We start from the raw sequence: 26771 nt of genomic DNA, 5'->3' as shown, positions 1-26771 counted from the left end.
TGGCTATGTAGCTCTTTTCTTGACCCCGATGAGGGATTTTCCTTCATTTGTGACAGCAATGGATTGGGCTCAGTGCAGCTGGACCTAAATTATATTGTACACAAGCACAGTTTTTAACCATACAGTGGCTTTGTGAGCAATATCCATCAAAACAAAAAAAAGGAGTGACATGAAAATATCAAATAAGACCTAATTAATAGTGTCAGGGGTGCACTTGGTAGCTGTGTTGGTCTAAGACATGAAGACATACAAAAAACTAGATTCTTGGTTCCTGAATGATACCTTTTATCATTTTGGTCTAATAAAAGGTATCATTTTGGAACCAAGAGTTCTAGGTTTTTAGCATATCTAATTAACAGTGTTGTTTTTTGTAACTCTGCGGTGTACTTCAAATTCAAGAGAGAACAAAAGAGCCAATGTTTTAGTTGCCCCAGGCAAAAGCAAATGTTGATTCCTTTGTGTCCTCTTCAAAATGTAAACTTCAAAGGACTGTGAGCACCCACTGAAAAGGCTTCCCTCTTCAGTGACACGCTTCTGATTAGTGGGTCTACCTAAATCAAGGGGGGAGTCACCGATTATCACGGGTTGATCACGGCGTAAAGTTCTCATTCCCAGTCATTTCACACTGGCCCCGCCCCTGAGTGCCGATTGGCGGAGTGGCCCCAGGGGGAGGACAGACAAGAGGGTGGCTGCCATCTTGATTGCTGGCTGCCCTTCATGCAGCTCCATCCCTCAGAGCTGACTGAAGGAGAGACCCCGGCTGGGGGAGCAGGGACAAATGGGCAGCAGCTTTCTTGTCTATTGTTCTTCATGCCACCCCACCAGCTTCGCCTTCTTCTCCTAGCAGTGAGGACTGTTGGCTCCCTCCCACGGGGAAGCCAGCACTTTATTTTTATTTGGTGGGGTTTTTGTTAATTTTGCAGACAGACCTGGATTTTGCATTTTCTGTAAATGAAGTAGATCCCTACTTATGATGTGCCTAGAAAGCTCTGCTTAGTGCTGATGGAATAAATGATATTCAAAATGGTAGTAAGTTTTCCCAGAGCACAGCACTGCATTACTGCAGCAACCAGCTCCACGTGATTTTCTCATTATTTTTGGTTTCATAGTTGTTACCTGTTGAAGTGGGTCCAGCTCCCCTGCACATGGGCTAAGCTGCATTTTAGGGATGCTCTTTTGGTCTCTGAACTGTACCAATGAAATTATGCCTGTTACTAACAAAGCTGAAAACCACATTCCTTACCATTTTTGGTTGATTTTCATTTTTTTTCGTTTATGGCTCCTCTTGGATTTGTTTGTTGTGAGCTTTTCCCTTCTTCTGCAAAGTATTTCTTTCTTCTTTTGCTCGGAGATATTGTCTAATGCATCATCGCTGCCAGCTGTTGAATTGGATTGCTGAGAAGATTAAGAAAATTATGCTTGTACGGTGCAAGGTCTGTGAAAATTTCTGAGTGAGTTATAGAAGTCAGCTGTTTTATGGAATGCTGTTAAATAGTATAGGCTCTAAATTTAACAGCACATTTATGATCTCATGCTGGTAAATTCCTTCCGGATGTTAAAAAGTATGCCTATTTTAAACACACCATTGCTCGCACTGCTGGGCAACTGAAATTACTGTACTGTAAAAATAACTAACTAAATTAAAAATATATTTACTAAAACTGAACACAAAACAAGCTGCTGTTTTATAGGGCCATAGTAAAAAAAAAAAAAGGCCCATACATACTTCTGGATTATTCTTTCCCAACTATTCTAGTAGCGATATGTAGCTAAATGTATTAGTTTCACTTCAGTTAAAAAAATCCCCAAACCTTCAAAAACATTTTACACTGTACAAACACAAGTGTCTCTGTTAAGATCCCAATCCATCCTCATGAAAGACATTCACTTGTACATCATGTCTTAAGAAAAACGCTCTGGTACAGTCTGTCTCTCTTCTTTGTAAATGACCAAACACTATGAGGCCTTGATTGCTTGAGGTTCACAAGTGCTACAATAATACAAAAATAATTTTAAAATGAAAACAGGAAACTACATGCTGCAATATAAGAATGTATTGCAATGAATGCAGGTACAAATATAAGATAAAGCATGCTTCTCCAGTAAACAGATTTTTTCAGGTCAAATTTCCAAGCAACAGAAATGTAATTATTGCCGCAGAATATGTATGTTTTATGCACAGTATGAGTAGCTATGTGTACTTTATACATGCACTTTTGAATTTTGTATCCATGGTCATCTGTATGTGCCCACACATGCCTATTTTGGGAGACTAATGTAGGCACTTTTTCCTTTAGTACTCAGAAGTGGATTAATTAAAAGTGGCCAGTGATCTGGTACAGTAGGTACAATAGGAGTAACATGCCTGCTGTAATAAGAGAATATATCTTAACCTTTATTCTTCCACTTTACTAATTAAACATATGCTTAGCCAGTTATAACCTTGATCTGTGATAGGGGACAGTATTAACAAAATTACCTTCTGTATCTGCTGGCCCTGTGAAAAGGAGGAAACCAGAGATTTTAAATTCCTGCTTGTCAAGCCATAGGTCATAGTCTTGCTAACATTTTTCATTTTGAAAAAAGAAACGTCACATTTTGACAAGGTGCCTTCGTTGCCAGAATTATTCTTACAGATGTGTAAGGAAGAGTATGCAGAGTCCGCCTTCTCCTTTTGCTCAGCTGGCAAAGGAAGGCTTCTGGTTAAACAACACCAAGTTAATCGAGGCTCAGCATTTAGTGATGGGAAGGAGCCCTTTGTGTTTGAGATCCTTGTGTTTCCTGAGTAACAAGTCAAACTATTTTGAGGCTGTGTAGAGAGTTCTTTCGAATGATGACTGAGGGTGTGGCAGTAAAAAGTGCCAAAGGAATGACAATAATAATTGAAGTTGTCCATTGAACACGCTGAATGCTCTATGTCCTGAAGTTTTGGGGAAGTGTCTTTACGGATGCAGCAAGAGCTACTGTCTTCATCCCATCCCTTGATGGTCAGTTCATTGTCCTCACTAGGAGCTGGCCCTCTGCCTGCTGATGTCATTATTAAAGAGTTTCTTCCTGAGTGAAGATGACGTAAAACCCGATTTTCTCCTTTGATGTCTGTAGATATGAAAAAGCTGCCTGTATACATAGAAGCGAAGCAGACTTTCGTCACTGAAGTCTGTGCAGAGCAAGTAGTTGTGCTTATCATTTTCTCCTCCGCTTGCCTTTGATCACTTACATTATCTTTGTTCTCTGTTCCTCTCCAAGTGTCTTCCATAATTGCTTTCTGCCTAGAGCTTTGGTTATCAAAGCTGTCATCTACTTTGGTTGAGCTATTTGTCCTTTCTGGATCGGTTGGCAAGCAAAAAATTGGTGCCTTCCAGTTTGCTTGTACATTCCATCTATGCCCTTCTCTGCTGGCCTGGTGCCTCAGTTCAAATGCTAAAGAAGACAAAACCGGATTGCCAGGATCAGGACTGAGCGACCTGCTGTCGACAATGCAGGAAGGTTTGGTCAAGGTGACTGGCGAAGAAGTACAGGGTGCAGTCTTCTGCTCTGGTCTCAGTGTAAATGTCAGGTCTGCAGCGCTCTTGTCTTGTGGCAATTTAAGGACATACTTCGGTGAAAATGCATTTTTCTGTAGGAGCGGAGTTACTGGACTAGACTGCAGGTGATGAATTTTGGAAGATATGCCAGGATCATGACCACTTTGAAGTGGTCCTGTTGTAACAAGACATGTTTTGATCCCTGTGTTTGTCAGCTTATGTAAAGCGAAAGAAATGCAGTTATTCCCCTTTAATTCAGGTGCCAGAAATTCACTAAAGGAGGTTGTTGAGGCCCCTCCTGAATGCGTAAGATGATTCACATTATCTGTGGGTTCTCTGTGGGGTTTGACTTTTTTCTCACATTGCATGCCTTCAGCTCTGTAGACTGGTTCCTTAATTCTTGCATTTAATTCTTTTTCTTTAACTGAGTGTTTTATTGAAGTAGGGGAAGTAGCATCAGGGATACTATAATGTTCTCTCGAACTCACTGTTTCACCTGTGTCATGACTTCTACGATTAGGGCTAGAGCTGGATTTTAAAGCCACATTTTCTCTGCTCTTTGCTGCATCAACTTTCATTTTTTTCCTCTCTGATGGTAACTCATGGAGTTCCTGGGAGGATTCACCACTGTTGCAGCTCTGTACCCTTAAAGGTGTCTGTGCATGCTGAGCAGTTTCTCTTCCACTATGATTTTCCAGATCTCTGTTTGAATTAGTTTCACATGCTGCTTCGAGGGCACTGGTATCTCTCACAGGATGTGGCTCTTCCAATTCATTGCTGTGCAGCTGCAGATGATCATCATCTAATATTTTAGGGCTTAACTGACTTGCTACCTGCCTCAGCTCATGACCAGTGCTCGGGGTTGGTAAGATGTTGTTACCCCCTGTATATTTCCCTGGACGGTGTGCCTCGCTGGTGTTAAATTCTTGGGAAGTATTGCTTATTACATGCTGCTTGCCAGCTTTGATTGAGTGTGACGTTTCCATTAGTTCTGTAAAACTGCCTGCACCACTCTCCTCGGAGGAACCGCTCTGCAGTGTATGATTACTGGTAGGACGGGTTTCTAATTGCACAGCATTTATCCTTGGGGTAGAAATAGCCACAGGGGAGGAAATATTCCTGCTTGTAGAGCTGCTGCCATCTATAGCCCCATCACCACTGGCTGCCCCCTTTGGCTCAGGAATGAAGACGGTAACATCTGTAACTTTATTTCCCTTTTGCTTCAGCTTCTTGGCGGCCTGACTGCTCTTCATTTTTTGGTATATTTTCTTAAATGTTTCATCACCATACATCTGCCATTTTTCCTGAGAGAACATTTTTAATTTCCTCTGACTTGATTTCTTACACTTTGCACTGACTGCATCTCCTCCAGCTCCTGGCTTTTTCGCCCCTTGTACGTCCTCAGAGGGGGAATAATTATCACCTGTATTACCTAGTGGCAAGTCATCCACTGCTGTTTGTCTGACAAGTGCTCGAGGATGGCTGTTAGGAAAATCCACTGAACTTATAGCAAGCTTGTTGCTATGCAACAAACTAGAAACGCTTGTATTTAGGGACTGCTTTGCGAGCGACGGTGGTTTTGATCTACTTACTTTTTCATGCACAATCTTTGTGCTCTCTATGAATGGCAAAGAGTTGCTTCGTGTAACAGGCACACAGTCAATTGTTGTGGAGAACTGAGTGGGAACTGAGTGAAAAAACAGGGGTTTGGATTTTTCCATGGGTGTAAAGGTAGATTTTGCTGAGCACAGGGAGAGGTTCTTTTTCCTGTTTGTATCAAGAGACCTGATATCAAAATGGAAGGAGTCTTTATATGTGTAAGGCATTGGCAGATCAATGCTCCCCTGTTTGGAAAGGACTGTTTTTCTGGGCCTAACGTTGTCTAATTGGGTATCGTCCACCACAGCTTTGTTATGAGATATCAGTTTTGAGATATGCTCTTCCAGCTTCTTTTTCTCTAACATCAAAGCTGTTGCTTTCTCAGCTGAATCCAGTTTTGCACCACTTCCTGCTGCGCCCCTTGGGCTGCTGAAAGCAGTTTCATTTTCCAGCTCTGTGCTGTGTTCATAAAGACTATGCAGAGGACTTGAGGACAGCAGCTGCTGTTCTGTACTATCCGAGCGTGACAGATACCCTGAGTCAGTGCTCTCACACTTCTTCAGCTTATAGTCAGATGGCTTGCAGTCCCACTGCTTATCTGAATAGGTTGCTTGCTGCCTTTGCAATTGAATGTGCTTATTTGCTGTTGGGGATCTTTGTTCCTGTATCTTCCTTCTGTGGTGTCGACTACCTGGCGAAACTACTGGAGAAGATAAGTTTTGGGGATCTTGCATTGCCTCTCTTTCAGGAGCACTCTGACTTCCCCCTGCGTTATAGGGACTATCTGTTTTTACCCTCTGACATTCCACTGTGAGCGATGAAGCACTGGGCGGAAGTTTCTTAGTGTCCATTGTGGTGTTAGTCTCTGACATGGTTTTTCTAACCCCTATCCCGGGGCTTTCACAGGCATTATCGTGTGCTTTTGCACCCTGTGCTGCAGAGCTCTCTGCTGCCCTCTCGTTCTCCTCCAGCGCAGTGCCATGGTCAGACTCTGAAGGCAACCTTGCATTGTTGACATGTGTTTGGGTCCTTCGATGTTTATACAGATTACTTTGAGTCTTAAAAGCAATGCCGCAGGTGGTGCACGGAAAGGGCCTCTCCCCCGTGTGTGAGCGAATATGTTTCTCAAGGACACTTGGCTTCAGGCAGTCTCGTCCACAGTGTTTGCAAATGTACTTCCCAGCATTCTTGGATTTCCCTGGGCTTCCAGCAGGTGCATTTGGACAAGAGCTTGGTGGTAACACTGGCAAACTGCTGATGATGTTTATTGTCAGAGTATGTCCTGGCGGTTTCTTAGGAACTGACTGAGACTGATCTGTCCTCTCTGAATGCAGAACTGGGTTTAGGATTAAAGGCATGTTACTACTCTCTAGGTTTATACCACTTCCACCAGCAGCTAGCTGGTTGTTTGGCTGATAGCATCCTGACTGGATAGGATGATACAGCGGTATGGTAAGGGCTTTGAGGTATATAGTCTGAGACAGGGCTTGTTCCTGCTGAAGAAGTACAGGGCTCTGACTAGGATTTGATGAATTCTGGGATGCCTGAAGAGGCGAGATGTGAGCTGGTGGGTCTGCTAACGCAACAGTGGAACAGGGCTGCTTCTGTGCCTCCATTTCAAAGGTTTTATGCTATTCTGCATATGTTCAGTTACCTGCCAGAAAAAAACAAATGCTTGCACTGAATATTAAAAAGCCTTGATTTTTATTCAGCTATGACATCATATAAATCAAACATCTTCTGGACTGGTCAATTCAAACGCTAAACATCATATCATTTTTAACATCTGTCATCCCTAAGGAATATCAAAACCTTTTACGCAAAAGCTTATTTAGAAAGGAACCACTTTTTTCACCATTGAAATGGAGTCATCTCTCATTTGTTAGAAGGAGGCTAATACAACACAGCAGCATTACACAAAAGTTGATTATAAACCAAGTAAGCTACTAAAGACTTCCCATAAAAGCAACTAGGAAGTGTGACTAAATATTAAAAATCTTATATTCTTTACACCAACATCAAAAGGCTTTAGTAATATTGGAAATTGTTATGGAGCAGTGTACACTTCTGTATTATGTAGCATTACTTCTAATTAGTTTGATATCTTTTTGTTACCCAAGTTAGTTCGGATGGGCAATTGTCAGCAAATCAGTTGCATATACATCCAAGTTTCTGCCAGAGTTAACCAGAGCTTATATACAGATGTATATATGCCAGAGTTTATATACATATAAAGAAAAATAGAGCACAGGCTTTATGAAGCCTTAAGAGGGGTACTATAGCCTATTATTTGAGTACCACATTGGGAATCACTTGACTGTATTCCTATGGCTTGTTCACTTGTGCTATAACAGGTATTACTCACAAACCTCACATGGGAGCTATGACAATTTACAAAAATGTTGTAAAGGCTTTGAGACTTTCCAGAAGGAAGGTGCTATAGAAGTGCCAATTAATTTTGCATGCCATTGCCCATGTAGTATAAAAAATAGTATTACTTTGCTGAGAGCCCACATATGCCAGGTATTGTTTGCTCTATCTTTTTATATAGTTTGTAACCCACAGCATTTAGAAAGAACATCAAAAGAATTTTGTATGACATTTTAAAAAGAGTGGAGCATGAGACCAGCTCCCTGGCTACACCCCTATAGTTTTGGGAAAGTTCAGATCCAACATCAGTCATTTAGGTCTCTCTCTAATCATAACACATCTTAGATTCTAATCTAAACATTTCTAAAAGGAAGCTTAGTGTCCAGCTCTTCTCTACAGTGCAAAGCCATACAAAGCAATGAATGAATTATAGTTTAATCAGCACCTGCTAACTTTAAGTACAGCTGGTGCAGACTTAGGAAATGTGATCAGTTATTGCAGACTTGCTTCTGCTAATATTGAATATTAGATGTGGCCACACATAATGAATGGATGGCCTTGTTTAAGTGACCTGAGGCAGAACATGCTGCTGGAAGCTAATAAAAAACTGAAAATACAAAAACTAAATTAAACTGATGATTCAAAGGTGCATTTATTTTGCTAACCATACTTACAAACATGTACAAGATAAAAGACACATTAGATATGCTGTTGAATTGCAAAAAGGAGGCTAGCTTTATAAGGTTGTCTCTGTGTATAGTGAAGGGATTTTCCTTATTGAATGTGTGTGTGTGTGTTTGCATGCGTGCGTGTGTGTATACACAGACGTGTGCTCATGCACACACACACGCACACTAAAACACTACTGTACTAGTCAATTCAAATCTAACAATTATATTCTTTTTAACATCTGTCATCCTTAAGGAATATCAAAATCTTTTATACAAAAGTTATTTTATGTAATACACACACATATTAGACATTTTTTCTAATACATTTTGTTTTTTGCTTAAGCTTTGGGTCCCGGATCAGATAAATTTGCCCATATTTGTGTTTTGTCATCTTAATAGCGAATTGCAAAGCAATAAAAACAATTTTTAAATTGTACACAGGGGAGAATGAGAGGAATAATATCGGCACAAATCAACAAATAGTAGAACTGTTGCAGTGAGTATTCATTAATATTTTTATTCAACAGTATTCACAATCCCTTTTGTCTTTATTAATATCAATTAGACTTTATTAGTACAAATAGTCATAAAAAGCACATTTTTAATTACATAGTTAACAGTAAAATCTGTAATGTGCATTGTATTGCTTTATCACCCTGGTTGGGTGGTTTTAAATAGCTAACCATCATATAGCAAATATTTTTAGTTGGACTGTACAATCTAACATTAGAATGTTTATAACCAATGCAGCATGTATTGTAGCTATTGAAAACAAACCTTGCAATAATTATTTTTGAAAGAAATCTGTGGACAATTTCAAGTAACAAATACATTAAAGAATTTTGGGATCTACTTGCAGACAACAGTCAAATGGGCAATGCCTATTAAATTAGTTATGCCGTATTATTCAGTTGCAGTTGGAACAGCTGATAAAACAAAGCTTTGAAAAGGACTCAGCGGCTGTGCTAACTGAGAAAGCCGGCAGAGGTCTTGCACAAGCTAGGCTATCATATGAACAAATGGAAGAGCTGTTGAAGTAAACCTCTGTGCTTGACTAGAAGGAGCATGAGATGAAGTGAACTTGGGCTCATGAAAGCTTGTGCCCTATGTTTATATCTTATTCAGTTAGTCTATAAAGGTGCATATCCTTCAGGTGGAGTAGATCATCATTAACAGAGGTGCTAGGGTTACTAAATTATGCTGTCAACTAGGAATAAGAATCAAGTTTCTAAATTAAAATAAATGTCCTGAAAGACACTGGAAGTGTCTAAGAAAAACTGTTAATAACCTGTCTTGTGTTACGATAAAGAATTTGCAAAGAGCTGCAAATTAAGGACTAATGACTACCTTTATACAGCGCTGTGCAAAGGGTAGTGATCATGATCAACTAGGTCTCTCCAGTGAAACCCATCAAACAGATTGAGCTCATTTCCCCTTTGGTATAAGGGAAAGTTAATTTAAATCAGCCCCTTGTACGTGTCCTTTGCACCAGCTATAGCAGTTCTGCCATGGGCTGGCAAACTGAAGAACAGAGCCAGATATCCTCATATTCTCTGCCCTGCCTCAAGCCATTTGCTTATGAAGGAAGGAAAAGGGGGTAGAAATAGAAGCCTCACAAAGCTTGCTCTCTCCTGTACTCATCCTGGAAGAAGGAGTTACTTTACTTTTCACTCCTGAGCAGTCTGACTCAAAGCAGATACATATCTAATAGTACAAATGACACATTTGAATCTAACTATAGTGTTTGGTTTCCTTTCTTTGGGGTATAAATAAAGATAAACTTCAAAATGAAGGGGCCAGTGGAACTGCAAAATATCATGGGCTAAATTCTCAAAAAAGTTGCCTGATTGCTGCCTGTGAACACACAAGCAAGTCTTGTGCACAATATGACTCATTATTTACATCTGAATAATATGATGGTGATCACACAAGATAAATTAAGTGGTGAGAAAGTCCTGGGGCATTTTTTCCAGTGTGAGGTAGCAACAGCATGTAAATTTTCATGGAGTACCAGGGGTTATGGTTTGCAAGAGGATTTCCAAAATGATTTTAAAAGCTAACAAATGTCTAAATTATTCTGTGTCAGTAAGTTGTACATAGTGCTAACTAAAGCATCTATACATGTATTAGTTTTCCTTCTTTCTTGCCTTTTGCTTATGTTGCTGCTTGTCTTTATCCAGATTAAAATTTGTGCAGGGATTTACCTACCTATATGGTGGCAGAGCTCTTAAAATAATGGAAACTTGATCATGATGTGGGTCTTTGGGCAATACCATAATAGTAGTTTGCCAGCTTTACCAGTGATGGCCCCTGATGCAATAGGCAACCATTATGAAAATTAGTAATAGATATTTATATATATAAAATTGCTAATCGATATATATATGTAAAATTACTTGTATATAGTGAAAATTAGCCATTTATTTCCATTCTGGAAATGCAGCCACATGCCTGAAGTGACCCGGGCCAAAAGTCAGGGGGTACTAAAGCACATCCCTGCTCTGCTGGAACAGACAGCATGGGCCAAGGGTAGCCTGCCCACCCTGCGAGGGGTGGGTGTTGTCAGAAGTGCAAAGCATCCTGGGATGCTGGGGGACTGTGAGTTAACTTGAATCTGGAGGGGATCTGGAGCAGAAGTTCAATAAACCGGTTTAACTTAAATCATTTCAGTCTGATACTACATCCATCCAGGTTTATCTTAAACCAATTTTAGCCATTTTGAAAGTAGTTTACGTGCACTGAACTTTTGTTGTGTTACAGATTTGAACAAACTTCTGATCGTTTATACTGGTTTATGTGTAATTTCTGTCCCTAGCCCTAGACATAGGTAAGTGAAATAATAAAAATCATAGTGAGCTACTGGAACCTGCTCTGGAAAAGTCAGTGAGGAGCTTTCCCATTTGGTCCTTTATGATGGAGCTGGGACAGCCTGATGAAAATATTTCCAACTTCTTTTGCCACCTTTGTTCAGCTACATGCTGATGAATTATAATAAATAACTTACGCAACTCAGGGTTTTAAGTGACTTGACCTCTCAGGACCAGTGCTTGTCTGTGTTAAAACCTGCTGCCAGGCATGAATTTCCCTTTTCTCATGTGACAAAAGTTTCTGTAAGGAGCAATCACTATGTGGTATGAAGTTGTATTATAAAAATGGCAACTAGAACATTTTAAACAATTCTGTTGTGATTTGAGAGATTACAGCAAAATTTATAACCATTTCCAAGCAAGATTTTGCCAATCGAAAAGAGTGTATCAGAAAGTACTCTCATTTCTGAAGTTTCAGAAGCAGTTGGTGCGTACTGAAAGATTCAAAAAAAGATTCTTATTCTTACACAGCAATACTCAGTTACATAGCGTAAGAGTAACAGATTAGCGTGCCAAATAATGATATAACTGGATATACAATCTGTAGTAATTTTGGTGCCTTTTTTTTTTTTTTTTTTTAGCAATTTACCTATAATAATTTTCTGGGTATATAAATGCTATGAAAATAAGAAGCACAACAATACCTTTATGACATATATCCTGGATAGCTAATTGGAAGATTACTTTTTCAGAAACTTGTATGTAGGAGTGTGTCTTATTTACATGCAGAATTATGGAGACTGTGTGTGCAATTATGGTAACACAGGGTAATTGCACACACAAATTAAACTTGCAGTTACATGCAGTTTTTTCCCCCAAAAAATTATGCAAAATAATTACAGAAATTAAAAGCTGAGAAACAGATACAGGCCTGAGCTGGAAGTTTCAAAGAGGTTAGGAGAGTTCAAAGACCAGGCATCACTGAAGTATAGGACACCTAATCAAGAACATACAGAGCAGTTTGCAAAGTAAAATATATCATATCTATGCATTTATTTCCAGTAAGGGCTGAAATTAATAATTTTATTTCAAGCAGACCACAGATAACACATTTTAAAGCTTCTGCATGGTCATATAGCATGTTTTCTGTTTCAGGATCCAGTCTAAGTACAAGGCTGGTCATAAGGCCAGCCAATACATCTACTGAGATTTGTGCCAGACAGATGTTTTTAATATGATGCTGTAGCTCCAGAGTACCAGAGCTTGCATGTAATCCAATATAAACTGTTAGAGCTTGTGACGTAGGAAGCAGTACAGTATGTTCTTGATCATAGCCTCAATTTTTTGCAACAATATAATGAAAAAAATGGGCATTTTTTTAAAGCTAGCATTAAGGGTAGACTCCATGGTCAGAAAATAATTTTGGGAAAAGCTTTAAGTAATGCGGTACCTTTGAATTAAAGAGTACCACACAAACAGCTTAACTGATATATTCTATAGTTGTTAAGCAGAATTTTTTCTAATCGGCTGTAATAGTTCTTTTTCTATAGAAAAGCTGATATTGTCTTTCTTTCTAAGTGACATCTTGTGTTGCTTACGTTTTAGTATGCTGAATAAGATCTTGCTTTTCACGTCTGTATGTTATTAAGATATTTCAACTGAAAAACCACAGTACTTTTTCACACAGGTTGTGCTGCTGCAACCATAGCATCTCACAAACTCCTTCAAGTCCTAGGTTAATTTGGATTATCTTTCACTCGTAAAGCAAATCTGTCTTTGTATACAGCATCCAATCCTTGCAGATCTTGGTTGCTCACAGCACTTGACATCAGAGGGAACTGAGGGGTCAGTATTTCTCAGCACAGATTAGGCCAAAGGGTTAAAACTTGGTCACTAAAATTAATCTTAAATAATTTTTCAAGCACTGGTTTGAACCCATCAAAGTTTGGTCAAAGTAGGCATAGATCCTCAGTAAAGTCAATGGAGTGGCTCCAGGCTGACAGCAATGTCGTATAGGTTGGATTCAGCTCATTCTGTTAGCACAACTGATATAATAATCAGTTATCTTAATCATCTTTCTTTTAACATGTAAAAACATTATATAATAACGGGGCTGACTTTTTCCTGTGTAAATTGGTTCTTTATTCTGCATATTTGATATTCAGGGGTTTCTGAGCCCTATTATAAAGCCCCACTCTAGTCCTTAATTATATAGTAATTGCATCTCTAATGTTGCATACAGATTGTGCTATATATTTACCATCATATTTTTTAACAGTCTCACATGCAACCTGCTTTCTGTGTTTCATTACATTTATCACATACCTTTGTGGAGAGGTGAGCAATCTTTAAGTAAGCACCATATCCAGTCCCCTGACTTGGTCTGTAGGTACAATACATAGATAGGCACAAAAAGATTTGTGTGCTTTATCACACAGCAGTTTTTCAGCATCCTACACATGCATAACATACTGTATTATGCTAGATATATCTGGATGATAAATGCCTTTTTAAAAGGCTTCCGGTGAGTTTTATTTGAAAGAAAATACTGCAGAGTACAGATGACTGAGCTACTTCTTTTGTAAATAAATTGAGAATTTTTTTAACTTACCGTACCTTTCTTGTAACTAAGCATTTCGGCAAAAGAAGTCTCATTTCTGTCAATACTTGATGCAAGCACAGAGAGAGAGAGAGAGAGAGAGAGAAACGGGGACAAAGACTTGAAACAGATCAGAAGTAGGAAGTAATGATTTTTTGTACATTAGTGTCACAGTAACAACCTTCAGAAAACAGGAAGAGATAAAACAGGAAAACGAAGCAGTGTTTCAACCTTTTTCTATCATTTATCATTATGCATCTAACGGCCTATAAACAGAATTAGTTGCCTTGAAATGTAGGTGTTTGATCTATTGCATTACAAGTAACATTGTTCAGTGAAAGATATTAATGGGATATAATAGTAGGAGTTCTCGTATATGACTAAAGCTGGTTTGCTTAACCCTTTTTTTTAGCACTGTTAGAAGTAGCTTTTAAAATTCTGCTAGAAATCCACAGCAAATACTTCTTAGATATGAATCCTGCATTTATCCATCATGGGTTAGAACCCACCGGTTGCTGGGAGTGCCCCACAGTTCAGAAGGAAGCGAGAACTGGTGTGGTATAGGGTACAAATACTTCAGCTATGTTGGAAAAAAGGGGTTTAGGCTGAGAAAACAGGTCTCTGTACCTCCAGTTGAGAGCTGACACAGAATCAGAGAAAACAAGGCAGAGTAGAATCAGCACAAGGCAACTGAATGGATGGCTTGAGTAGCCCAGACCTTGCATTGTGAGTTCACTTGATCAGGAGTAATAAATCACCACTCCCTATTCACTGGCACATGAGAGCTTTCCAGTCACTGAGAGACCAGACAAGAAGGCCCTGAACCCTTTTAAAAACTTGCTTCACTACCAGTAAATGCTTCCTTCCTGCTTTCCACAGACATGGCTGGCCTGGATTGTAACAGAACCAGTATGGCTGTCCTGCATTTAGTGGGGTGCTGTGAAGAATCCCAGTAAGGCGTTCGCTGCTATGTCCTGCTGAGTCTGGATCCACATGAGTACATGGGAGATTTTTAGATATGCCAGGAAAAGAGCATCAACATAGCCAGATGGTACATATTAGAAGACAGCACTGTAGTATGTTACTGCTGTGTTTTTATGGATGGGTGCTTTACATTCAAAAGCTTGTCTATATAGGACCAACTGTATAGTTGGGGTAACAGATATCACCCAATAACTTCCCTGCCTCTGGCTGTTAGTTGAAACATCAATTCCATTGTTTGTGTAATTTTCTCTGCCTAACCCTTTGACTAAGTATGTCCTAACCAGGAACATGCAAGCTTCATTCTCCAAGATGTTGCAAAATTAGTCATTTCTTGGCTTGCAGAGCTCCTCAGGGATGTCACGTCCTAAGAATGCAGATTTTAAATGTGGTTATCATCACATGTGCTGCTTCATTTGGTAAATGCAGAACTTCTGTAACCTGCTGCTATGAATATGAACGTGTGCCAGCTTGAGATATTTGCAGCTAATTTGAGCAGGGGTAAACTGGGAACTGGTGAAAACAGAACATTTCTTTTAGGGAACTTGTCCATGTTCCCTGCATGATTGTTGGAGGTCTTTTCGAATCACTGATTCATATTTTAGGTTAATACTAGAGCTGGAAGTGGGTTTTAGTTTTGGGAAGTTTTAATGATGTGGGGTTTTTTGTTTTTATATTGTGGGTTTTTTGTTGTTTTTTGCTTATTTCAGTTTTGCTTGTTTGTTTTGTTTTAGCATGCACAAAAAAAGCAAGGGATGATTTGAATGCTGGCCCAGTTGGACCAAATCCTCCATTCTGGAATGGAGGGCATATAAGTAGTTCTGGGGTTACCCCAACTCAAGTTATCTTCTTTCCTATTATTTTAGCTTTTATTCTTCTTTATTTTTATGCTGTTAAGAAAAAAATGTTGTTACTGTTCCTCAGCATTAAAATATAGGAGTTTTTTACTTTTCTGGCATGTTGGAATGTTCCTGACAATATTTAATGTTAAATTATTGCATGCACTTAAAATGTAGTCAGTGATACTAGAAAACCACATGCCACTAAACTAGCAATGACTCATGATTCTGGTTTACAGACCAGCTCTATCTATGTGTTTCAAAATAACTACAGTGCAGTTACTAATTCCATCTCCACTGGAGATACTTGCTGGATGGAACTGATCCTAATCCCATGTAAGTAAGATACACCTCTTAGGCTAAGTACAGACAGTCAAAAAGTCCGAGGCACAGTCCGTTCAATCTTCCCAGGTTAGTGTAAGCTACGTAGATAGAACTGATAAGCGAATTAACAGACATTCACTAGGGCTGTGCGAAGCTTTGGGTGGTGATTCAATTCAGAGGAGATTCGCCCCGATTCAGTGGCTGAATCTCTGAATCTGAATCGAATCAGGGGACCAATGGAAAGGTCTGAATCATTCAAAGCTCTCTGAATCTTTGGAAAAGAGTCAGAGAGCTTTGATGATTCGGGCAGCCCACGGTGGCTGCAGCAGGGAGCAGCAGCCGACCCTGGGCTGGTAAGTACTAGAGGCGGAAGGGGGGGGCTGGGGGAGGGGAACATGGGGGGACCTCTGCCAGACCCCCCTCTCCCTCAGCCCCCCCCATGGTTGCCCCCACCCCTGCTCCAGCTCCTGGCACTTTAAAGAAAAGCCCTGGTGCTCACTGGGTGCTACCCAGCAGGGGGGCAATCCCCACTGCCCCCCACTATCCCAAGCTGCATGGGGAGCTATGCACAAACCTGCTGATGCTCCCCACTCCCTCTGCCCCCCATGGGTGCCCCACCTGGGCCAGCTGTGGCCCTTTAAGAAATAAAAAAAAAAAAACAAAGAAAAGTCACAGGAAAGTAATTTCTGTCCCTACCCTTAAAGCATATGGTGTGCCATTAAATTTAGCTGAGAAAGATGGGCACCTTACAATCAATCAAAAGAGGTTTATCTTAAATGGCAGCACTTTTTTATCTAAGCTAATTTAGACATCATTCTGCTTGAAATTGTGATTATTATTATACTTAATGTACCTGAACTTTCTGTTTTGAGAAATACTGTCAATTCTAGCAATATTCTACATTGAACATAGGAAAATGATACTACCCTCAAAGCTAGAATGAACTGTATATATTGTTTATAGTTTTATAAAATGCCTACAGTGTACTAAACCCTTTAAAATATAGCAACAAGGTCTTTGCCTTGAGAAGTTAGAGTTAAATTAGCAATTGATAGATAAGAGATGGCATACAACTAAAAGCAACTGTTTAGTATGCATCATACTAATGCCACATTTTCTGTGGGGGATTTTGTCTTTAAGTTAGTTATTATAGCTTTGAAGGGAAAAAAAGGACTGAAGCACTCAGCGTTTACAGCCAAGCATGCAGAGCCCTCTGATATTCCAGCAGAATCCTGCTCTTTAAAGTCTCTCATCAAGGATGTGGAGAATCTCGACAGGGTGCAGAGGAGAGCCAAGTGTATGATCAGAGGTCAGAAAAACAGACCTTACGATGAGGGGCTGAGAGCCATGGGACTCTTCAGCCTAGAAAAGCACAGGCTCAGGGGTGATCCGGTGGCCACCTATAAGTTCATCGGGGTGCTCACCAGGATCTGGGGGAATGTCTGTTCAACAGAGCTCCCCAAGGGATGACAAGATCGAACAGTCACAAACTCCTCTGCACTGGGGGTGGCAGGGGTCATAAGACCCCAGCCAGGTGCCTATCCAGTCTTCTCTTGAAAATTTCCAGGGAAGGTGAGAGCACCACCTCTCTGGGAAGCCTGTTCCAGGCTCTGGCCACCCTTACCATGAAGTAGTTCTTCCTAATATCTAACCTAAACCTGTCCTCCCTCAGCTTGTGGCCATTGTTCCTGGTGACTCCAAGGGGGGCCCTGGGGAACAGACTTTCCCCGAGTCCCTGCTGCTGGCCCCTGATAAGGTTGTAGGCAGCCACAAGATCCCCCCTCAGTCTCCTCTTGCGGAGACTGAAGAGATTCAGGTCCCTCAGCCTCTTCTCATAGGGCTGGCCACGGAGGCCTTCAGCCATACAAGTGGCCTCCTCTGGACCCTCTCCAGGTTCCCCACGTCCCTCTTGAAGTGCGGCGGCCAGAACTGGACACAGGACTCCAGCTGCAGCCTGACCAGCGCCGCATAGAGGGGAAGCAAGACCTCTCTGGACTTGTTAGTGATGCCCCTGTTAATGCACGACAAGGTGCGGTTGGCTCTGCCTGTTGCTTCATCGCATTGGCGACTCATATTCATCCTGGAGTCAATCCTGACTCCAAGATCCCTCTCTGCCCCTGTGCTGCCGAGAGGGTCAGCCCCCAACCTATAACCCTAATGCTGGTTCCCTCTCCTCAGGTGCAGCACCCTGCACTTGTCCTTGTTGAACCACAACCTGTTCAGATCCGCCCACTTCTCCAACCTATCCAGGTCTGCCTGGATGCGGTCCCTGCCTGCCGGTGTATTCACTTTACCCCACAGCTTGGTGTCATCAGCGATCATATCATACCTTTATGGTGCAGTGAGTCAGTTAGCAAGGGCACAGTACAGATTACCCTTGAGGTGCACAAAGCTTGCCATAGTATAATCACCTGATTTTTCTGTTTGAAATGAAAGATACTGTTTTTTGGTTTTTTTTAAGCCAAGCTATTCTTAGATATTGCCAGATTTCTGTTTTCTGGAATCTCATCAGGGTGATGAATTTTGGACTAAATCATGCTCCCACTCAGGTCAGTGGAAAAGACTCCATTAAATTTCAGTTTAACCAGGATCAGGCCAAGTTGCTATGTGTATTACACATGTGGTATAGCCATGTACACTGATAAACGTGCTAAAATATAGTATGCACCAGGGAATACATGGTACTTTCTCACTTCAGATGAGTACAGCTGTGTAATTTTGAATATTTATTCTAAACTTTAGGAACAGAAAAAATGTCCTAAAAATGCCTGTGTCTACCCAGACATCATGTTTGCACCTTGATCATGCTTATGTAAATTATTCGACTGAGTCATTCTTCTCAAATACAAAAGTCTGCACATGACAAAGGCTTTAAATCACCATAAGACTGAGTATGTTGTGGGGAGAGTATTCAGCATTGGGTGGGGAGCACAGTGAGTTTTTAAAGAACAGCCCCTTGTTTTTAAAGAACAACTCTTCTGATATGCTTCAAAGCAAGGAGAACTGATAAAAACTCATCACTGAGTTGTACTTCTCTCTAAAACTAAAACCCAACTGGGTATGCTCTTCGCAAAGAATCTCCTGTCCCAGATGGCAGTGAAACGACAGTATTTTACAACAGATGAGGACATGACCTTCTAAGTGTAGCAGAAAGCCAGAGCGATCTTTGTGTTTGTTAAGGTCCTTTTATGTTGTATTTGGCCTTAGTGAATCTCTCTCACCATTCTGAATGCAGACACCTTTACCAGGTACTTGCAAACTAAGTACATTGGCTGGAAGGGTAGCTGGTTATCTTTGTTTTTGCCACTTGTATAATACTTCTGAGGGATTAAATTGATTACAAGCTGTTTCAAGTGGCAAACCAGCCTTCTGTCCTGGGAAGAAACAGAAATAGATTAAATTCTGCTGGAGTATGGAGAGTGTGTTTATGCCTGCCTCCTTCTGGCAGACCATGAAATTATCTTCTGAATCTTAACAGGATGCAGATGTTTTTACAAAACAAACTACTAAAACATGTCAACAAGCAAATTTGTACTGTGGTCATATATCAGCAAAAGGTACTTCCAGCCACCTGAGAGGCAGAATAGGATTTTGGAGTCATTATTGATTCCAAGATGAACATGGGCTGCCAATGTGAGGACACGGTCAGTAAGGCTAATCCACAGATGCATCACGAGCAGGTGCAAGGAGGTGATCCTCCCCCTCTATGCAGCACTGGTCAGGCCACAGTTGGAGTACTGTGTCCAGTTCTGGGTGCCGCACTTCAGGAGGGATGTGGGTAGGAATAACAGCCATAAGTTGACTGAGAATAGGTTCAGGCTAGACATCAGGAGGCACTGCTTCACAGTCAGGGAGGCTAGGATCTGGAACCAACTTCCAAGGGAAGTGGTGCTCACTCCTACCCTGGGGGTCTTCAAAAGGATCACCTAGCCAGAGTCGTTTGACCCCAGCATTCTTCCTGCCCATGGCAGGGAGTTGGACTTGATGATCTGCTCAGGTCCCTTCCGATCCTACCAACTACGAATTGGCTGAATCCGAATCTGAAGCAAATATTAGCCGCTTCGCACAGGCCTAATATCCAGTTAAATGGTCTCCACTGATTTCAGCTGTCAGGGTCCTGCACAAGGAGAGGGGTCCTCTAAGTCTCAGTCAGAAGCATAGTGCCCCATCCAGCCCGGGTTTATGTCTATAAAATTAGGCCAGCAATAGCTTTATCTATTATCCATATTTACCTGAATAGAAGATGACCCTAATCATAAGATGACACCCAATAATTAGATTCTATATATAGAAAATGTATTAATTTGTTAAAATTTTTCAGGTATAGAATCTAACGATTGCAGGTTCGCCTTGAATCTAATTATTGAAGGTTTGCTGTAGCCCTTCCTACGGCTAAAGCAGGGAAAATAAATCTGGGGAATCAGGTAGTTCTTTGCTCTCTGCTTCCACTCAACTTTTTCTCCTGGAAGCCCCTTCCCTCTCTCCTTACTGTCAGATCCGGCTGTGCCTGAGCACATGGAAGTGAGGGGCACATTTTAAAACAATAACCTTGAAATAAACTTGCCTGTAGCAATTTGCATATAGTACCTATAGACTTAAATCATCCAGAATTGATGCATGTTACTTTTTTTTAAACTGCTACAAATTTAAGCACAGGTGTTTCATAAGCACACTTTTGAGCAGCACTTTGGCACCTCCTTGCATCTAGTATAAACTAGTTTTTTCATACATTTCATTTCAAGAGCCAGATCAGTTCCAAATTCACTTGGGCAAAGCCCAACAATCAAGTTCCAAAATTTGATTGAGCAGAGCTGAACCGTTCAAGTTTGTGTGGCTCTACCACCAGGCAAGTATCCTCCTTCCCAGACCCATCTATCTGTCTGGGACTTCGGCTGTTCCTCAAATCCAAGGTAGGCATCCTGTGTACAAGCCCCTGGTCCGGAGGCCTTAGGGTTCAGATACCCCCTGGTCTCACTTGCTCCTAGCCAGAAAACCAAGGAGCAAACCAGGGAGAAGTTGAGAAGCGGGCTTCCATTAACACAAAACCATGCAGTTGAGTTTCCTGCATTTGGGGAAACTTGCCGGGATCAGCCTGCCTGAAGTGCAAGGGATAGGCTTCACCCTGGGAAAACCACCTTTTATTTCCCCAAGGACCAAATAAGCCAAATCAGTTCCAGATTCAACTGGGCAAAGACCAATAGTCAAGGTCCAAATTTGAGTGAGTACAGCTCAGTCACTGAAGTCTGTGTGGTTCTACCACTAGGCAAATATCTTCCCTCCCAGACTCATCAGTCTGGGGTGTCAGATACTGCCCAAATCCATGGCAGGCCTCCTGTGTGCAAGCCCCAGGCCTCGAGGCCCTGAGGTCCAGATGCCCCCTAGTCTCTCTTGCTCCTAGCCAAAAGGCCAAGGAGCAAGCCAGAGAGAAAGCACAAACATTACCACAAAATTTTGCAGTCAGGTTTCCCATATCAGGGGCACTGGTAGGGGTCAACCTGGCTGGAGCAAAATGGACAGTTGTCACTGGGAAAACTGCCTTAGGGAACTCACAGGAGTCAGCCAGCCTGCCCAGAGTAAAAGGGACAGTCCCCACCCTGGGGAAAAACACCTTGGTGATCATAGATCCTCCCCTGCCAGGTAAACTATGCATAGAATTAGTCTAAAGCCAGAAGGCTTGTGATTTATCACATAGTTCACTGGTTGGGTCCCACTAGTCAACACTATTTCAAGTCACAGTGGGGCACAACATTGCATACCCAGAATCATTCTTCTGGCCACTCTCTCAGCCTGCCGTATATGATTAGTTAGGATTATCTTATTTCCAGTTCCAAAAAAGAAGACACCTGTCACTTGAGAGAGTATATGATTGTGGGGGTTAGTATTATGCTGGTGCCCTTTCCCTGCCGATTCCACTGCCCTCACTCCCAAGCCACAGCAACCTCCAGTAGTCCTTCCAGTGTCCCTCACTCCCAACACCCAGTACCCTCCCCCCGGCCATGCTAGTGCCCCTCACTCCCAACCTGCAGCCCCCCCTCTCCTTTCCGGTGCCCCTCACTCCCCACCCACAGCCCCCTGGAGCTGCCAGTGCCCTGCACTCTTGATCCAGAGTCCCCCAGCCCTGCCAGTGCCCTTCAACTCTGGCCTGCAGCCCTCTGCTCCCCGCAGCTCTGCAGCATCTCCCAGCTGCCCCACCCCTGCGAGCACCAGACCTGGTGCCAATGACCCAGCCACACAGCTCCCTACTTCCCCTGAAGGGCCCCTCATCCCCTTCCCCCGCTGGAGGGGCGGGCACTTCCCCCCCCAGCCCAGGGGCGATGCGTAGGGGGTGCACACAGATGCACATGCACCCCCTGAGCATGGCAGTGCACTCCCTACAAAAAGGCACTGCCAACACCACTGACAGCTTCTGTGGGTGGTCCGCAACCCCACTGGCCACCACTAACACTGCCAGCGGTGGTTGTGGGTGGTCACCGACCCTTGGTTGGCACTTGCCACCCCCACCCCTTGCCGCCGACAGCACCAGCGGTGTCTGTGGAGCTCCCCCACTTACTACCACTGTGCCTCCACTGCTGCTGTGCCCGCTGGCTGCTGGGGGCATGAGTCATTCATGCCCCCACCTCCCTGCCCTGCCACAGCCCCAGCAACTGGACAGCTTCCCTCAGCACCAGCAGGCACCCACCCCATCAAACACCCATCCCTTGCCACACACACACACACACACGCAAGCGATCCCCTCCGCACACTCCCCCCAGACAGTCCCCAAGCCCTGGTCCTCTGCCCCCTGTTCTGCCCTACCGCAGACTTACATGCATCCAGCTGCTGGGGCTGCTCCCACCCCTCTGTCTGGCTACATGCTGGCCACACGCATTTGCACCCTGCCTCCAGTTGCCCTCTGCCTCCGCCCACTCCCCCAAGCCTCAAGCAGCTCCTTGCTAGGACAAGCTGGGCAAAACTTCGAAGCTGAGCTGACCAAAATCCCAGGCATATGATTATATATATTTTTTAAATCACTTGGATGGAAATCGGAGGATCCAAAAAGAGGATAAGTCCAGGAAAACCCAGATGTATGGTAACCTGAGATTAGTATGACCTCACCCTCCACAGTAACCCCACAGTTCAGCACTGCGCCGTATGTGTATATATTTCAGATACCCCCCACCAAGGAGCCATGTGCTAATTAGCCCCTACTCATAACTGGAATCAGGTGTTGTTGTCACAAGTCCTGGGATGCTCCAAAAAATTATGTGCAAATGAGGTGTAGGGCAACCTCATTCAGCTTCACCTTGTGGAGGGCAGGGCCACACTAATCATGTGCACTAGGCTGAGAGAGGCCAACAGAGGGATTCTGGGTATGCAGTGTAGTAGCTCACCATGACTTCAAAAAGAATTTTCAGTGAAGGGGACTGAACTTAATGGGCACTACCATATGTCTGGTCCAGATGGGTTGCAATATTTGTTCATTGTGAGCTCTGTATTTTATAGCGCTTGCTCTATCCATTCCATGCATTGACCTGGTATTGCAGTGCTTCCAGGACTGATGCAAAAAAAACAGGGAAAAAAAAAAATGTTATAGTCATGCTCAGTGTTGGCTGCATTTAATCCACTTCATGATCAGTTTCCATTACTAAGCACATGCTGCCTTTGGCAGCAGTTTAATGATTGACAGTGTGTTTAGTGAGATTTCCTTGTATGTGATTATAAGAGAAGGGACTTTTTTCCCCATGCTAATTAGAAAAAAAAAACTTGTCATGGAATTGAGTAAATACAGTTGCATTGTCATACGTCATAAGAAAGCAGGTGGCTTTCGTTAACTGTAGCCAGGTTGGTCTGAAACTGTTCTGACATCTAGAATCACCAAGTTTCTACTAAACCTATTTATAACTTTAGACAGGTATTAGCACAGTCACTCCCAACTGTTCACCATGATGCTACCCTTACAGTAACTAAACCCTTGAAATACAGACAAAGATGAATTCCTCTTAGGTTGGTCTGTAAAGAAGAGGAGTATGATCTGGGATCTTCATATAATACCCGGGTACCATGGTAATCCCCATATGAACACATAATAAGATCACACCCTGCCCTGAGGATCTGGGGCTAAAAACGCACATTGCATTTGAGGTGGTTCTGACTGATCTGAATCAAAACCTGCGATAAAAGAGAAATGGCATAGCCCTTTACACACGCAGCTGGTCCCTGGAATAAATAGCAATTACCTCAAATTAGCGCCAGTTGGAGGGGGGTGTTGTGGCGGGGGGTATCATCTAAGATAGTTCAGAAGTACTTAAAGGGGACAAAAGATAAGTAAGATCCCAGATCAAAAAGCTTTGTCCCAGGCTTTGTCTCTGACTGTTTTTACCCTGAGATGAGACACCGTGAGTGAGTGGGAAGGAGGCTGGTGGGGGAGGAAAGTAGAAAAGAGCGCTGATTTGCTAAACTCCCAACCGTTCAAAAAAGTGCTGCTAGAGGAAAGGAGAAAACCAACACAGCCTCTCACTGTGAGCCACTACATGTGGACCAGGGCACGCATATTGAAGGATGAAATAAAACTAGAAACAGATGGAATCATAAGAAACAAAACCAAACCACTTTCTGATTTCAGTTAAGCTATATGTGTGGATAAGATTGTTCCCATGAATGCTAGTTGTGGAAGTGGGCCATAGCAACAGCATTTCTTTTCATGCTCAGTGTAGAAGCATGTTTTCAGACCCATTGTCTATGTAAACTGGAGAAACGTGAAAGGAAATATTCTTAAGATCCAAGACACACCAGAACACCACTGGCATTTGCAGACATGGCTTTGCCATTCCCAAATGTTACAATACTTACATTATTTTAATATTCATCTAAGTTGTATTTATATTTGTATTTATATTCTTCTAAGCTGTGTTGTACCCAGGAAGCTTTGGGATATGTGTTTAATATATTTCCTCTCTTGATGATTGTAGCACAGAGCACTTTTGTTAAAATACAAAAGAATGCTGTTGCACAGGCATACAATTTCTGCTCTGATTGCCTTTACTTTCTGCAAATTATTATTTATTCCTGTAATTATATCATTTTCCTAGAAGAATGTATAAATTTTTGTTACAAAAAAATAATGACAGAGGAAATTGACCAGTTGTGTGCCATATACAAACCTTTACAAATGGTAATATTGCTGTCTGTGGACTCATCCCTGAACACTGCCATGTTTTTTGCTGTCCTTCTCACCCCTGAAGATGAATGACTGTATGTGCTGCACCTTAATCCTTTCTGGGGCTTTAGTTTTGGAATATGCATTCACTGGGGCTAGAAACATACAACTGATTTAATCCAGAATGGATTGTCCTCGGTTTTGACTTGAATCAAAACGGAAGGGGGGGGAGTCATGTACATATGCAGCTTCAGTGGCAGTTAACTCAGATTAGTCTTGACTAATTAAAGTGTTCATTCAGATACCTCACAGGTACTGAGGCTGGAAGACTAGGCTTGGGCTGTGTTTAGATTCAGATGTTTTCAGACTTTTTGTAAATAATGTGGATACACATTTATACAGGGAACAACGGTAAACACTTGGCTAACAGTATTCCAGGGGTTGTTTGGGGTTTATTATTATTATTATTAAACTCATGAATAAAAAGTAATGTCAGTACCAGTGCACCAGGGGTACATTGTGTCCTTAACCACAACTCCTGCCCTTTTACATGTCAGGAAACAAAACACTGAACAAAGTATGAAAATAACACACATGGCTGCCAGGCACTTCTAGGCCCCAAATAAGCAGGGCTGCAGGCAGCCTTTCCTGAATGTCTGAGCCTCTGTCTTCCCCATACTTTTAGAAATGTCCTAAGAAAGGTTTGATCAACTATTAGAAGGTATAATAATGAACAAACTGCATACTACAGTGACCTTTTTACATAGGGAATTTAAGGCACTTTACAAACATGAACAGAGATATAGTACTGGCACTAAAGTAACATCCTGGTTTTTAAATGGGTGCTGTGATGTGCAGAGAAGTTCCACAGTTTACTTAATATCACACAGTCAATAGCACAGCCAGGAAGTGGATCCAGCATTCCTGAGTGCCAGCCGGTATCTGACTGCTAGCCTAGGGTGCCAGTACTTAATGAAGGGACTCCCAGGAGACAAAATGACACCCGTGTTCAGTTACAAGTACAATAAAGTAATTGTTCTGGTAATAATACATTTCCTATAGGTGCAACTAATACTATGCATTTGGTAGAATATGAGGGATGCGGGGGTATGCAAATTATTAACAATGGGATCAATTCATTTTCTTACTAGACTAGAAATCACTGCTAATCTGCCCCAAGGTACATGTTTTAATTATAAACTACTTCTGTCTCTGGCACTTCTCTCATTTTTACTTCATTCCCTGAAATTGAAAGCATTCCCCAATGCCTCATGTCTAAAGTACGACTTCAGCTTTTTCCCTGTTCTCAAAGGACTCAATCTTGCAGGCTCTGAACAGTGAACACCTCCAGCCCAGTGTTGAGCGCTCCTAACTTCAGCTGACGTAAACCAAGTCCCTTGTAGGAGCAGGACCCAGGTTCATAGCTTCCTTACTTTGTGAAATATTGATAAGCTTTCCAGGAGAATTAGTCTTACCCATAATCTGACTGGATAACCGGCTGCTCACTAGATTCTCACTAGACCCTGAAATGATCCCACACCTCAGCTGTTATGAAATACACACCGCAGCTTTAGCTGACTTTGAGTCATGGGACCAGGTTCTGCAGACAAATGTTTGGGGAAAATCTACTTATTCTTGATAATATGCTCCCTTCAATTTTTCATTTGACATAGTAGCGATTTTTTTTATAAATGTTCCACTAAAATATAACACGAAAATCCTTTTAGACCAGATGAAAGAGAGGGCACTTTAAACCTGTGAGATCAGAATATCCCAGATGAAATGTAGCAGCTGATCTTAACTCTCTATAACAACTGATATATGCAGCTTTGACTCATCCTGTTACAAAGCAAGATAAATTTACAGTTGTATGGTTTGTTTTTTCTCTTCTTGGATTTTGGTAAATTGAAATCTCCAAGAG

The 26771-nt window shown here is 42.0% G+C and overlaps 2 protein-coding genes across 4 annotated transcripts in view; one reads left to right on the top strand and one right to left on the bottom strand.

The window, feature by feature from the left end:
• The window catches only part of ZNF831 (zinc finger protein 831), a 35283-nt gene extending 28510 nt beyond the window's left edge, over window positions 1–6773 (bottom strand). Inside the window, exons 1-2 of the mRNA XM_090020741.1 lie at window positions 2480–6773; window positions 1244–1395 (exon numbers count right to left, since the gene is read on the bottom strand). Coding sequence (XP_089876867.1) covers window positions 1244–1395; window positions 2480–6739 — 4412 coding nt within the window. The 5' untranslated portion in view covers window positions 6740–6773. The remainder of the gene's footprint in view (window positions 1–1243; window positions 1396–2479) is intronic.
• The window catches only part of LOC149856752 (androgen-induced gene 1 protein-like), a 191584-nt gene that overhangs the window by 128476 nt on the left and 36337 nt on the right, over window positions 1–26771 (top strand). The gene's annotated exons all lie outside the window — the stretch shown is intronic.

This window comes from Crocodylus siamensis, chromosome 10 (genome assembly GCF_052110815.1).
Source record: "Crocodylus siamensis isolate JL-2025a chromosome 10, ASM5211081v1, whole genome shotgun sequence".
Taxonomy (NCBI): Eukaryota; Metazoa; Chordata; order Crocodylia; family Crocodylidae; genus Crocodylus; species Crocodylus siamensis.
The sequence above is the reverse complement of the archived record's forward strand: the minus strand, read 5'-3'. Positions and strand labels throughout refer to the sequence as shown.